This window comes from Berghia stephanieae, chromosome 2, assembly GCF_034508935.2.
Source record: "Berghia stephanieae isolate SIO BIC M18660-M18661 chromosome 2, UCSD_Bste_1.3, whole genome shotgun sequence".
Classification (NCBI taxonomy): Eukaryota; Metazoa; Mollusca; class Gastropoda; order Nudibranchia; family Aeolidiidae; genus Berghia; species Berghia stephanieae.
Window position 1 is genome coordinate 109,426,775 of NC_088361.1, and position 15,963 is coordinate 109,442,737.

At 35.4% G+C, this 15,963-nt stretch overlaps 1 protein-coding gene across 1 annotated transcript in view; it reads left to right on the forward strand.

Moving 5' to 3' along the window:
• LOC144964087 (uncharacterized) overlaps positions 1–15,963 on the forward strand; it is a 58,703-nt gene that overhangs the window by 26,006 nt on the left and 16,734 nt on the right. The window contains exons 19-24 of the mRNA XM_078898028.1: positions 4,296–4,730; positions 4,933–5,108; positions 6,654–6,699; positions 7,602–7,649; positions 11,256–11,395; positions 15,279–15,369. Of these exons, the coding sequence (XP_078754154.1) occupies positions 4,296–4,730; positions 4,933–5,108; positions 6,654–6,699; positions 7,602–7,649; positions 11,256–11,395; positions 15,279–15,369 (936 nt within the window). The remainder of the gene's footprint in view (positions 1–4,295; positions 4,731–4,932; positions 5,109–6,653; positions 6,700–7,601; positions 7,650–11,255; positions 11,396–15,278; positions 15,370–15,963) is intronic.

Here is a 15,963-nt window from a genome sequence, read left to right on the forward strand (position 1 = left end):
TGTTCATGCTTCCTTTCACTTTTGAGAGAAAACAGAAAAGCGACGTAGAAATGGTTTGCTGGCCTATGATTGGTCATTTTACTTTGAGAATCACTATCCGCCCGTCTTATTGCCAAATTCATTTGCAGGCACCTACATACTTTATTACCAGACTTATTTTGATCATTGATGGGTCAAACGATTTGTCTTGATCTAATTTCCACATTGAGAGCTATAATAAATAAATAATAGCCTTTATTGCTCTGCAAATATTCCACTAGTAACAATGATATTAATGATAATGATAATTTAATATGATAATAAGAGTAATAGTAATTATGATGTGATTAATGATGATAATAACAACAGCAACGATGAAGACGATGATAAGAAGAATGATAATGATTATGATGATAATAGCAATTATATAATATGCTACTGGATATAAGATAACCTGGTCGCAAAATAAAGAATGTTTAAAGGATATCTTTCAAGAAACATTCTAACAAATTTTGAAATGGTTTTAGATCTTTTAAAATCAGTGCGTAGACTTAATATATTCTTCTTCTTCTAGGTTCCATGCCTGGTCCAGGCTTCGGATACTGCATGAATTATCTCTCTCCATTCCTCCCTGTCTCTTGCCTTTTCAAACAGCTCTTGGATTGTTAGGCTGGTGAAGCCCTTCAGTTGGTCTATGAGTGTTTTTCTTTGTCTCCCCCGGGCGCGTTTACCAGGTATTTTTCCACAACTTGCCAGGTATTCATTCTTATCTTTCCTTACTATGTGTCCGAAAAAGGATAGTTGTCGATCCACTATTAAGGGCATTAGTTTCCTTTGTTGGTATGTTTGTTTTAGCACTTCTTCGTTCGTTTTGTGTGCAGTATACGATATTCTCTGCATCCTTCTCAAGCACCACATTTCAAAAGCTTCAATGTTCTTTTGTGTTTCTGCATTTGTAGTCCAGCTTTCGCATCCGTATAACAAGATTGGCCACACGTAGCACTTCAAGACTCGGAATCTAATCCCGAACGACATCTGTTTGTTTTTCAAAATGTTTCCCAGGTCCATGAAGGCCTGTTTGGCTTGAGTTATTCTTGCTCGTATGTCTCGGTTACATCTTCCATCTGTTGTCACTATTGAACCTAGGTATTTAAAACTTTCTACGTTGGTAAGTTGCTCGCCGTGAATCGTTATATTGCAGGTGTTGTTGTTTTCGGGGTTTTTCTGCATTACCATGCATTCCGTTTTGGTGATATTCACTTCCATTCCCTTGGCTTCACTATCTACTACCACTTTGTCAACAATCTTTTGAAGTTGGATTTCTGATGTTGCAATGAGTACCGTATCGTCTGCGTATCTTATATTATTTATGTTGTGACCTCCCACTTTTATTCCCTCCATATTATTTATGCCCCTCATGATTGTTTCTTGGTATAGATTAAACAGATCTGGTGAGGCAACACACCCTTGACGGACTCCTTTCTTAATAGGAATGGAATTTCCTGTAGAGTTTCCGATTTTGATAGATGCCTGCTGGGTGTAGTATAATGTTTGCATGAGTCTGAGGTCTTTCTCATCAGCGCCAATGGAGTGCAGTTGTTTTAGTATTTCTTCGTGGCGTACTCTATCAAAAGCTTTTTTGTAGTCGACAAAACAGAGGTATAGTGGGGTCTGAACCTGTATAGCTCTTTCACTTAAAACACGGAGGAGGTATATTGCGTTCCTTGTCCCTCTGTCAGGTTGGAATCCATATTGTTCTTCTGCGATTTTGGGTTAATCTTATTCCTTAGCCTGTTGATAATTATACGCAACAGTATTTTGTTGATGTGGCTTATTAAACTTATAGTTCTAAAATTTTCGCATCTGACTGCACCTGCTTTCTTTGGTATTGCTATGAAAATAGAGTTACAGAGATCTTCTGGAATTTTCCCAGTATTGTATATATTGTTGAATAATATGTGAAGTTCATCAATTGCTAGATCTCCTAGGCTTTTTAATACCTCTACAGATATTTCATCAGGGCCTGTTGCTTTACCATCCCTCATTCGTTCCATGGCATGTTCAATTTCACTTTTGGTGATGTTTGGTCCGCTTAATGGTTCTTTGAATTTCAGTGGTGGTTCATTTCTATTTGGATCATTGTACAGTTCGCCTATGTATTCTACCCATCGGCTTTCTATATGTTGTTCTTCAAATAGCAGTTCCCCTTGTTTGTTTTGGATACAACTTCCTGCTGCTTTGCTTTTCCTTTTCCCTGATAGTTCTTTTATTCTTTGGTGAGCTTGTTGGGGGTTGGGTTTGTATTCTCTTTCGATTTCGCAGCATTTCCAGTCTAGATAGTTCTCGTGTGTCTCGATGCATTTGGATTTAATGTGGTTGTTCAATGTTTGGTATTCTGCAGACCCTCTGTTGCATTTTCGTCTTTCTTCAAATAGGTTTAGAATTTCATTTGTCATCCATTCCTTTTTGCTGTTTATTTGAGCTATTGGTAAATGCTTTTCTGCAGTTGCTTTGACACACTTTTGGAATATATCAAATTGTTTTTCACATTTTTCATTATCAGGTTCACTTTGGCTTTGTATCATGAGTGCATTTTCAAATTCTTCTCTCATTTTTGTTTGTATGCCATTGTCTTTGCATAACCTGTAATCCCTCTTTATTCTACCAGCTGTTCTCTGAATAGCTTTAAACTTTATCCTTATTGTACAAACAACTGGGACATGGTCACTGTCTACATCGGCGCCTGGGTAGGTTTTGCAATTTAATATGCCATTTCTGAATCTTGATGATACTGCTATAAAGTCTATCTGGTTCCTTGCTCTGTCCCCTGGTGATTGCCATGTCCAGGTTCTTCTTGGGTGTTGTTGAAACCAGGTGTTTGAAATCATTAATTTATTTGTTCTACACCAATCTGCCCAGATGTTTCCTCGTTCATTTCTGTCTCCGAGTCCATGTGGTCCGATTATGTCACCATCTCTGCCTCTGCCAATCTTAGCATTTAGGTCCCCCATTACCATAAGGACTTCTTGTGATTTACACATTCGTTTTGCTTTGTCTAGTGAATGGTAAAACTCTGTCATATCTGCATCTGTCGCCTCTTCTGTTGGTGCATAAACTTGAATAATATTGGTGTCAACTACAGGTCCTCTTAGCTTAACCAGCAAAACTCTGTCTGAGATTGCTACGTGCCCTTTGTAAAATTTGGTTGATTTTTGGTCTAAGATCATCCCTACTCCTTTTTGGAAAGAGGTTCCACCACTCCATATGATCTTATATGTCATGTTGTTTTCTTGTTTTGACATGGTTCCCTGCTCTTTCCATCTCATCTCTGCCAGGCCAAGAATATTTATTTGGAGCCGTTTCATTTCTTTCAGAATGTTGTTTAGTTTTCCTTTTTGGGCACAGGTCCTGACATTCCATGTCCCAATTTTGGTTTTGTCACATTTGTTAAATTTATTTCGCCTAGTAACTGGCTGACGGTTCGGTGTGACCTGACGAACATCACGCTCCCAACCGAGCGAGGCAGCAGTCTTCCGTGAAAACATGCTCCCCTTTACGCTGTCACCGTTTAACTTTTTGGACTTATTCATGCAGTTAACTCGGCAAAGTTACAAGAATGGTTTGCCATTGCCTATTCTTGTCGCCCTCTGCAGTTGGCCAGCTTGACCTGTTACCGTTCGACACCACGAGGAGGTTGCAGTAGGGCTTGATGATGATCTATCTTTGCAGACTTGGCATCATCCATTTGTCGAACAGACTTAATATACATCTATTTAAAATTGCATTTTAATTATAAGAATATTTTTGTTGAGAAATACTTGCAAGAATATACAGAAAAGGAGGATCATTTCTTATTTTAATTACGACTCTAACTGGAACATAAAGGTACTAAACTTTGAATGATTGTCTACAACATACTATAGCACTTTATTTACCTGTCCACATTTTGCACATGGGGTCGATGACTTACCTATAAAAAAGCATATTTTTAATTCACAAATACTTTAAATAAGCATATTTTGTGGCACAGTAGTTAAACATTGTATATAACGGAAATCAGAACATGATGTGATTTATTGAGATGGATTAAACATATGATGAAAGCCTTATAACAGAAAGAATGGGATCTCTATGGTACGTACTCGACAACGTTAATGAGACCCCTCTCTATTCAACATCATAACAGGGGCATTGCTTGTATTATCATTATATTATAATAATAATTAATAATGATAATGATAATAATAATAACAATGATATAATGATGAGAAGAAGAAGATAAAGAATCATCACCATCATTATATTTTTTTTCTTAGAAAAGGGAACCACCAGCTCAGCTCCCTCTGGAACAACTAGCTCAGCTCCGTCAGGAACAACTAGCTCAGCTGCAGCAACAACGCCTATATTAACAGAAGAAAGTACACCAAGTGGAGAAATCACAACGCCATTCTCTTTTGGAACCACTCCATCTGGAACCACCAGCTCTGCTCCATCCGGAACCACCAGCTCTGCTCCTTCTGGAACCACAAGCTCTGCTCCAACCGGAACAACCAGCTCTGCTCCTTCTGGAACCACAAGCTCTGCTCCATCCGGAACCACAAGCTCTGCTCCATCCGGAACCACAAGCTCTGCTCCATCTGGAACCACAAGCTCTGCTCCATCCGGAACCACAAGCTCTGCTCCATCCGGAACCACAAGCTCTGCTCCATCTGGAACAACTAGCTCTGGTCCTTCTGGAACGACTTCCCCAGGTAAATAGGATTTTTTCATTTAAATTATGTATCTTTCTTGTGAAAGGTTGAATGTTTGTATTAAAATATTGTCCTGAATGATGAACCACACAACTGTAGACATGAAAGCAATCTTTTAAAAAGTTTTTATTGTTATTGTCTTGAATATATTCAAATACTTTTTTAAAAAACACCCCATTCCCCATTTCTTCTACTTATATAGTTACTGAGTGTGAATATGAAACAGTGCAGATAACACCAACTGAGATTTCTACATTTTCAACTTCATCGAGGAAATTATACAATTTTGTGGTCACTGATCCTGATGTGATATTGGCCCTGATGCGTTTTATTTCTGATGCTGCACAGTTGGTGGAACCTTTATTTTCAGGAACTAAGGTAAATCTACAAATATATACAACTGGCAAAAGCATGACCAATCAGGATGAAACAGAACTTTTGATCCATTTCAATTTTTTGAAACTTAAAACTTGAGTTTGGGTTTAGTTTACTGCAATGATTTGTATATCTTTCATTTAGCATTTTACCAAATTAAGCTTGAAACCGTGATATTGGTTAAAGTCTGAAGAAAAGGTGTGTTTTTAAAAAAGTATAATGTTGGTTTTTTAGGTCTAGTAGTTCAACAATCCAGTTAGGTCGGGGATTCACGTCCTGTTGCGAGCAGCTCAAAGTTGCGACCTGTAAAAAACTCACATTTCCTTAACATACTCATGATTAAGGGCGGGGGGGGGGGGGGACCGATATTAAAAATGATTAAATTTGACCCAGTTGGCTAATATTTGATTTTGATGAGATTTTTTCGTGTGACCATTTGTCTGCATACAAATTGGCAGGAGAACATGTCCGGTGTTTTTTCTTCAAAATGACGTATTTTGTGACCCATGGGATGGTTAAATATATGTTCATTTTGACATTTAAATGCATTTTTCTCAAAACTCCAATTTTCGCCACTAAAAACCTAACTCCTCCCTCAATTTTCAACCAATCTTCTTCAAACTTTCTACAAATAAGTGTTATACAAATACGCAGGTCCTGTAAAAGCCGGATTTAAAAACTATATTTTATGAGTAATTTGCAATCGTGTAACATTTTTCAAGGGGAATAATCGAGTAAATACTTTGAATTTAATGTTTAAAGTTTCTAATTTTAAAAAATAAAAAATCGGGCTCCTAGAGCCTCTTTATTTTCCTTTTTTCTACCTATGACCGAAATATTATGGCAATCGGATGATAAACAAAAAAGCCTTTGACTTGTAATTTTTGTTGTTTATTTTCCAATATGGCGTCGTTTCCATAGCAACGGGCAACTTTTTTCGAAAAAAATTGTATGCAATCGTCCTTCCCAAACATCTACATTATGACTGTGCATAGAAATTTAGAATATTTCATCTCATAAAAAAATGACCTTTTAGTGTCGCTCCCCCACATAGCTCATAAAACCGTTGTCGCTTTTAAAAAGAATTGTAATAGTCCCTTACATGTGTCTTATCTTGTGTTCAATGTTTCTGTTGACTTAGGCCCCCTTCTAAATCTCTTAGAACATGCGCTTTATAAAAGTTTATAACATATCATCATTAACAGTTATGATTTTGTAACGAATGTAGTGTGCTAGATGCTGTTGTTTATATATTTATAAAAGGTGATAAAATTGTTTGAATGTTTTGTATTGGCTCAGATATGAATGAATACCAATTTATAAGAAATGATCGAGATTGTAAGAATGATAGTATAAGAAACATGCGTGAAATGGAATGTTGCTGCTGAATGACCTATTGTGGGAATAAATTAAACATTATGATGCATAACTATTTCTTTAAAATGCTTTATTTTGAATGACACTACTGTTACTGTTCCTTATCTTATTTAAGGTTTACCGTATTTTATGGTTTAATCTTCAAATGATAATTTTCACTTTCATTGATAGAAATTCGTTGGTATGGGCAAAGAGAATGCTTTCATTTTGGACATTGGTAAGTTGTTTAAACTGTTGTTTTCTTAAAACATATAACGATTACAATATTTCGACTTACCATTAATATTGACTTTTTTGTTTGTTTTCTTAGTGATTTTAAAATCGTTGAATTAAATAGTAATATAGCATAAGTAATTACTCTTGAAATTAAAAACAAACTGGCAATGGAAACAGGGATTTTTTATTAAAGATTGCAATTTGCAATGTGTGAAGGCTAGAATGGAAGAATCGCGGAAAATACGGAATCACCAATGGTAATATGTAAAAGAAGGATTTTAATCTTCAGCAATGCAGATCTCTAAAAGATCAAGATTTTTGTTTGATGAAGTGTGAGAAGAAAATTTTGAAAATGTTGTAGATAATGAAAGCATAAAAGATAATGTACTGGCTTGACACCTTTAAGTATGCACCTCAAATTAACAGAGAGGGACCATAATATGATATACAAGATTGCCAGTAGTACACTGACTGAATCAGTCAGTTTATACGATGACGGTTAAGAAGAAGAAGTAAAAGAAGAATTGGCTTCAAATCATTATCACTTCAACAGAATTTTAAAATATTGAAATTCAAAAACTTTGCACATATCAATTTCTGTGAAACAATTGAGAAATATATTTAAGAAGCAAATCTAGGCAGGAGTAGATATTAAAGACCTGCAAAAATATGGGAGCAGAATGTAGATGACGAGCTGATCAAGTTTTGTCACGTAAAAAAATTCAAGAAGAAATAGCGCATCAGTCGATCAGCTAATAATAAAAACCTAGATGATCCCTGTATTGATTATGTGATATTTTTTTTAAACTACGGCGACTATCCAAATTGAAAAAATTGCCTAAGTGTGCTTTCATATTGAATTCCACATGTAATTAAAGATATTTTTACCTCTAAAATCAACAGCCAAGGAAGACCTCACAGATGCTACTGATGCTTCCAGCAAAATCATAGGTAATTATCATTATTTTTTGATAAGTTGGATGAAGTGCATAGAGTTGTTATATATATATATATATATATATATATATATATATGTAGCAGTGACTAAGAAAATGTTTGTTTCTATTTTTGTGGGAAATATTACGCTTAAATCAAAGCCACTGAGTATAAGTCTTTTTGATTTTTGAAAATCCATTCATAAATACAAACGTTATGCAGTTTCAAAAGTGTTAGTTATTTGGATGACCCCAAAGAGAGAAAAAATCCGGAAAATATGGGATCCTTTTTCTGCATTATTTTCTGGTTTGTGGCTGTACTTCGCTTAATATGTGGGTTTAGATATTAAACCTTGGCAATTTTAAGGCAAATGTATCAGAAAATATGATGAAGACATCAGAAAAGTTTTAACTTTTATAGTTTTAGAGCTGTATGGCTAGGGTCAACCATAATTTGATTTAGAATATACATATTGATCATTTGGAATATTTCCGAAGTGTAATTTTGTGTTAACAACCCAAACAAGTGGTACGAAAAATGGCTGCTAAATTATCATCAATCAAAAAAGTCCCGTGAGACAATGACATGACATTTCTGGTGTTTATTAAAGAGAGAGAGAGAGAGTGTGTGTGTGTGTGTGTGTGTGTGTGTGTGTGTGTGTTTGTGTTAATTTACTGTAAAGAAAAGAGAAATTGGAAAAGTCCATTTCAAAGGGGACAAAGAGTGTTAAAAAGTCGAATTATCAACTGATTATTAAAACAAAATGCGATAGACGCCAAGGTATACACCCCTATAACATAACAATGAAAAAAATACCTAAAAAAGCGTGCGAGAGTATGCATCCCCAGACTTTCGCGCGCAAGGCTGCCTAATGGCCACGTGTATGGGCAATATTGAATTTTGTTTCTTTTATTAAATCTTATTCATTTATTTTTGTCTCAGTGACATTTATTGAGCTTTTATATAGCGCAATATCCACTAAACGTGCTCAAAGCGCTTTACAAGGGGTCCCTGGCCAACAGTAACACATAACATGTAGGACGAGACATGACGCCTGTCAGGCGATATTACAAATTTTTGGGACAGAAACAACGCTGTTAACAGCCAGGTACTCATTTTACACCTGAGTACGGTGAGAGAATGTGAGTAAAGAGCCTTCTCCAAGGACTCAACTATGCGGCGAGCGTGGCTCGAACCCAGGACCTTCCGATCCGAAAGCAGGTGTCATACCACTAGACCACATAGCCGCATTTATCTTAGTCTATTCAATTTTTTGTTTGTTAAGTTCAATTAGTTTTTTTTAAGAGGGTCAGTTTTAATGGTGAAAGCTATATGAGTTTCTATTTAGCCAGCTTTGAAGTCAAATTTGATCAGATGAATGTTTGGTCATCTGGCAGCCTTGCCTCGCTGACGTCATTTTCTTGTCAAGCAAAGGGGGAGGCGGGGGGGGGGGGGGTAGAATCTCCTCTTCTCATTCATTGAAGAGCAAATTGGGGTTTTTTTTGTGATACTAGGTACAAAGTACTTATATTAAATTTGAAACATAAATAGAAGAAATGTGCATATAAAACTTTCTTAACGGCAAAATCTCCCGTATTGATAGTTTTAGAAATATTTTACTCCGTTGGCTGGTCCATATTGATGTTAAATTAAAATACAAACAATAGGGATTGATCGTTCGATCATAAATTTATTAACCGATAAGGCACTGACATCTTGCTTGTCTTGCAGGGGATGAACAACAGGAAATGTTTCATCTTAAGCACAATAAACATAATGGATCAATGAGAAACAAAACGGTGTATCAAGCAGCGTATAACGCTCTAATGGACATAACCATTAGAATAAACAAAATGAGCAAAGTAAAGTAGGAGTTACCTCATTATCATTATATTATTATGAGATCATGTTCAACATACTCCAAAGAGTAAACATCCATTTTTAATGGTTTTCTAGTAATTTAACGAATTTTGTCTTTTGACATAATAAAAAATGACCTCTTTGGTAAGTGTATGCCAACTTTCAGTCATTTCCGTTGATAAACAGCGTCGTAATGATTTTTTAAAAATAGCATACACGAAATCGCAGTGTAACATATTTTGCTTTGAATAACCCCCTCAAGCGCATAATGGACGGTGCCCCCATTTCAAACCGAAATAAGACCCGGCAACCATTGTGTGCAGATTCCCTGACTACAGACATTGATGCATATACTAGATGGAAGTCGATTTGGACTAATTCAATCCCTCGAGGGGCTGGGGACATACACTCCTCGAAACTAGGTGAGAAGCTGCCTGGCTTCTTCACCATTAAGAGGAGACACTGGGTGGTAGCGAATCGGATTTGGTCGAGAACCTGCCTGACGGCAAAATCGATTCAACAGAGGGGACATTCCACCTGTCCAACATGTACCCGATATGGGAAAGAACCCGAAACCGCAGAGCATCTAGTTGATTGGTGTGTTGTGACGATGCTTCCGGGCGGTTTGCGATGGTGCACGAGTGTGGTAAGGAATTTGCGGATTGGGTCGATTGTCATAACATAGTGGTGTGAGCACCATTAGAAGGAGCTGCGGCTTTGAATTCGAGCCATTTCGGGACCCAATAATCATATCACCAGAAATATTCAATGCTGTCACTACCACCTTAAAAAAATTGGTCGTATTAGGTCTTTGATTGACACTGAAATCACTAATATATATCAGATATATATATATATATATATATATATATATATATATATATATATATATATATATATATATAATATATTATTTTGATATTTTCCACAATCTTGAATATATCTTGGATGTTTCAGGCCTTTTCAGCCATCGTCAGGACTGTGTGTTACATGAGTTTGGTTTGTTGTGTGTTGTTGCTAGTTGAAGTGGTTCACTCCGTTGCTACATGTCGAGCACTATTCCATATATATATATATATATATATATATATATATATATATATATATATATATATATATATATATATATTGAATCGTGATGGATACAAATATGGTAAGAATAGTGCTCGACATGCAACAACACTTCAACAAGCAACAACACACAACAAACCAAACTCATGTAACACACAGTCCTGACGATGGCTGAAAAGGCCTGAAACATCGATGTAGACTGACTCCAACATTGTGGTAAATATTAAAATAATATTATATATATATATATATATATATATATATATATATATATATATATATATATATATAATATATTAGTGATTTCAGTGTCAATCAAAGACCTAATACGACCAATTTTGTAGAAATAACGGTGAACGGTACAAATTTGAATAAAAATGCAGAAAAACCGTGAAATACACTTGCATTAACATAAATGTGATGAGACACATACAGACACAAACACAAATACAAATAAACACACACACACGCGCGCGCGCGCACGCACACTATAATAACAAAAATGATAACAATAACAATAATTTTGTGTTCTCACCCCAAATTTGTCCTGGTGAACTTTATTCAGGTGTTAAGAAATGTCCATCTTTATTTGTGCTCCATGCTGTTGTGTTTGTGTTGTTAATTAATTAACTTAATTTGTTAGCACAGAAACCGGAAAGGATACTCATTTTTTCACCTCTTTTATTTCAGAGAAATTACCCAGAAATGAAGTCTTTGAGTTATCTGTTGATGGCAAACGTAAAGTGCTTATAATAGTTAAAACCCCTGAAGGTGTAGAACTTACATCTGACTTGGATGAAGAATTTGATGCCTACGATGTATTAACAGCTGTAAGTTATGACATTTGTTTAAATACAGTGATGTAGATAGCTGAACTCATTGTTAAGGCCTATAGTTTGCTGTGCCATTGTTACCTGTGTTCATTAAAATTATTGAGTGTTAAGATAAAGACCAAGTTTTGTCAATATTTCAAAGACGAATTGCTTAACTGAATTTTTTTTCGAAGTCGCATATTAGGAACTACAACACTGCCAGTTGCTGACAATAAGTCCAAAATTCCTAAAAAATACTTTCTGTCTCTTTCTCCTTTGTTTATCTGGAATTCGAGAGTCCAACCTCTGTCTAGGATTTTGGAAATGCTTTTTACACACCACATTCATTATTGTTTTTGTTATCATCATCAACACACCATCATCACCATCATCATGATCATCATCGTCGTCGTCAACATTAACATCAACATTAGCTCTTTTAAATGCAAAATATGATTGTTGCATCCTATGTTTTACAAGAAATTGCTTCAAACCTGGTCTCTTTCTATGATGGATATCTGACATAGATCTACCTCTTACAAAACATTTCCTCGTATAAAAATTAGCATCATAGATCTGCTTCAAGCAAAATTGCTTTGCTCTTGAAAGTCTAACAAAATTTTACTTTTCTATGTCAATTTGCAGGGGTTGGATTCCATCAAGATGTTTACTTTCATAAACAATTTTTAAAAGATTATCCTCTAATATCATTGTTTCTCATGTCATTAAAAGGCAGAGATTTTCTTTAAGAATTGTCTCTCGTGTGACTTCGTTATAATACAGAGATTGATCTCTTTCAAAACTGATTCTCATCTCAATAAGTGGCATAGATCTCCCTCATAACAAAATTGCTTCTTATGTAAATAAGTAAGAACAATGACTTGTACGTCTTTCGGAAATGATCCTATTGAAAATAAATAGTACTCGTATAATACTTTCATGTGAAAACTTTCTCATTAAAATTACTAACAGTGCTAAATACCCCCCCCCCCCACTCCCTATTTATTCAGTCCTAATCAGTCCTTATATTCATCTTTTCTTTGCTGTTGTAATTTACTAATAGGATTGTCTGCAACCAAAAGTCGATTAATTCCCATCCTCACTTTTAAATGTTAAATATATGTTATAAATGGATCATAATAAAATAAATTTCCTATTATTTGTTTTGTGGACGAGACATTTGAAAAAAATGTTTGAAAACATAAGTGTAACCCATCATTCATCAGGTCTCTTGCTTAACGTAATAATAATCAGATGACAAAGTTGAAAAAAAAAACCTAGCTACAACTTGGCATATTAAATTCTGACTTACTTAATTTTTTCTAAATGTTGATCTGTTCTTTTATCAAAGATTGTACAAAGAATAATGCTTATCAGAGAATATTGAAGACATATACCTTGACAAATATTACAGAAATTATCAATGTCTTTGTCTTCAGGAAAAATCCCTCTCTGTTAAAAAACAGCAATGATAAAACCCTTCAAATGAAGTATTACCTTTGTCAAAATGATCTTAAAAAGTACTGCCCGATCTCTAACCTTCCCTTTTTGTCAAAGGTACTTGAGAAAGTGGTTCTGAAACAGCTCAATGCCCACATTTAGTTGACTGGTCTATTGAAAGATTTTCAATCAACTTATAGATCAAACCACTCAACCGAAACTGATCTGTTAAGAGTTTTTAATGACATTGTTTAAAGCATTGAAATTGGGAAACAGCGGCCTGTGATATGATTGACATTGATGTTCTCTTAGATCGCTTAGAGAACAATTTTGGAATTTCCGGCTGTGCCCTGAATTGGTTTATATATTTCCTGGAAGACAGATGCCAATGTTATTTTAGATCAGAAAGTATTAGTCTTCAATTTGGAGTTCCCTAATGCTCTGTCTTTTGACCCATTTTATTTAGCCTTTACATGGCACCTCAAGCTAATATTATAAAAGATCATAATTTTGGCTATCATTTTTACGCTGATGGCTGACAAATTTATAAGTCTATTTTAAATCAAAATATACCCAACATTGTCTTTGACCTCGAAATCTGTATTTTAGACATCAAAGACTGGATGATTCTGAACAAATTGCAACTTATTTAGTCGGAAACATTAGCAAATTCCCACTTGACTTCAACGATTGCAAAGTAATTCCATCTTTTAAAAAAGTGAGAAATATTGGAGCTGTTTTCAATGAAAATCTGTCTATGAGCAAGCGGATCATTGCTCTCTGCAAAACCATGTATTTCAAATTGTGAAAAATAAAATCAATTCGGAACTATTTGACAACTAACGTTACAAAACAGTTCATGGTTTCTCTAGTTTGCTCTGGAATGGACTGTTGTAATATACTTCTATCTGGTCTGCCTGATGAGAGTCTCAGAAAGCTACAGTCTGTGTATAATTCAGCTGCAAGAATTGTATTGATGAGAAGAAAAGCTGACCACGCTACTCCCTTTTTGGTGACTTTGCACTGGCTTCCCCTCAAGCACGGATTGAATATAAAATTTCGACCATCGTTTTTAAATGCTTAAATGGACTTGCCCCCATTTTTCTTTTCATCATCATCAGTGCCTTTTTCGCCCTGGGTCAGGGTAAAGGCCACAGGCAAACAATTCCATCCTTCTCTATCCTGAGCTAACTTTTTTTTTATCTCATTCCAGGTCTTATCACGTCTCGCGTATATCAGCTTCTTTAATTCTTCTCCATGTTCCCCGTGGCCTTCCCCTTGATCTTCTGTCCTGAGGGTTCCAGTCCAATACTTTCTTTGTTATAGTGGAGTCCTTCTTTCTAAGGGTGTGTCCAATCCACCTCCATCGTCTTCTTCCTATTTCCTCTCCCAGTGGTTTCTGTTGTGTTCTTTTCCATACTTCTTCATTATTAATTCTATCCATCCATTTTATTCTGAGTAGCTTAGGCATGCACCTGTATTATACGAAAATCTGTATCCTCCTTATACATGCCTGCGATGCATTTCAAGTTTCACTTCCATACAGTAGGACAGACCACGTTTGAGTTGAAAAGTCTGAGCTTTAGTCAAAGGGAGATAATTTTAGTTCTCCAAACTCTGTTCAAAGATTGGAATGCAGCCTGTGTCTTTTCTATCAGTGCTTTCACCTCTGCTTCCGTGCCTCCATCTTTGTCAATTATACTGCCGAGAGAGCAGAAAGTGTCTATATTTCCAAGTTCCTGATCTTTTACTTTGATCTGCTTCCTTTCACGCATACGTATCCTTAAGAGCTTTGATTTTACAGGGTGAATTCTTAGACCAATTGATTCCGAGAGGCTTTTTTATAATTGTGGATTTTCCTTGCATCTGGTCCTGGGTGTGGGACAAAAGAGCCAGATCATCCAACTGTGTCCAGGGGGTCTACTGTATCCCATTTCTCTGTCCTTCGTGGGTTTCCTTCTTTAGCCAATCAATGTCAAGGATGAACAAGAATGGTGAGATCAAGCAAGTTAAAACTCATCTTTCTCTTGGACCTGATTAAAAATAAGTCAAATTTTCGCCTATTAAGGAGTTCCAGCGACACCACATTGTTAATCGTACCAAAGAGAAATTCCAAAACTTTCTGTGATCACTCTTTCGAATTTTTTGGCCCAAAAGTATGAAACGCTCTGCCCAAGCAGATCAGAGAAAGGCAAACAATTGAAACATTCAAAACACATCTTAAAACATTCTTATTATAAAAATACTTTTACTCATAGGTTTTAATTGTAAATCATGTAATCTGTGTCATGCTAATTATGTTGTGTTGTATAATTCTATTTTGATTCAATGGATAATATTTTTATTGTTAAGCGCTTTGAGATGCAATTGTATAGAAAACGCTATACTAAATGTACATCATTATTATTATTACATATAATTGTTATATCTTTATATCTAACATATTGTTCTTTCCCATTAGGATGCATCTAAAAAACCATTTGTACCTACGCCTAATGCAATTTACTATGCTGTAAGTCCTTACCCGGGTTTTATTGTGACAAGAAAATGTAGTGAGTATTTCTGTACACTATTAGTTTATTGAAAATCCATTTTATTTGATTAAATTATGAACGGAAATGACGCCACTTTTTATTAGGCAATGGCCATTGCTTTAAGTAGATGCTGCATAGTTTTGATGATAAAACATAAAGATCTAACTAACAAAGCAATATAGCTGAACTTAGAGAATTATCAGAGTATGTTAATCCCTTTGTTAATTGTTATAATTCACTTTCTGTAGTACTGATAATTTACTACTTTGCATTCTGCAAATAGTTAACAAATGAGTTGTGAGCAGTTTGGGAGGAAAAGTAAGTCACAGTTCATCTCTTTAGCTTTGCGATCTTGTGGCATGATCTTTGGACTGCAAAATTGAGTCTTTAAAAAATCACTTTACTTGAATTATTCTCTCACCACGTTTTTTTGCAAAATGATTAGGTGACTGATAATAGCGTATTTATTTCGTCAATAAAAAATTATAAATAGCCTTACACGGTCTATGTCTTGTCCTACAAGTTAAGTATTGCTATCAACTCCTTTTAAAGTGCTTTGGTATTGTGCTGTTTTTTTAATTAGACGATGTGTTAAAGAGGGAAAGATTCAGT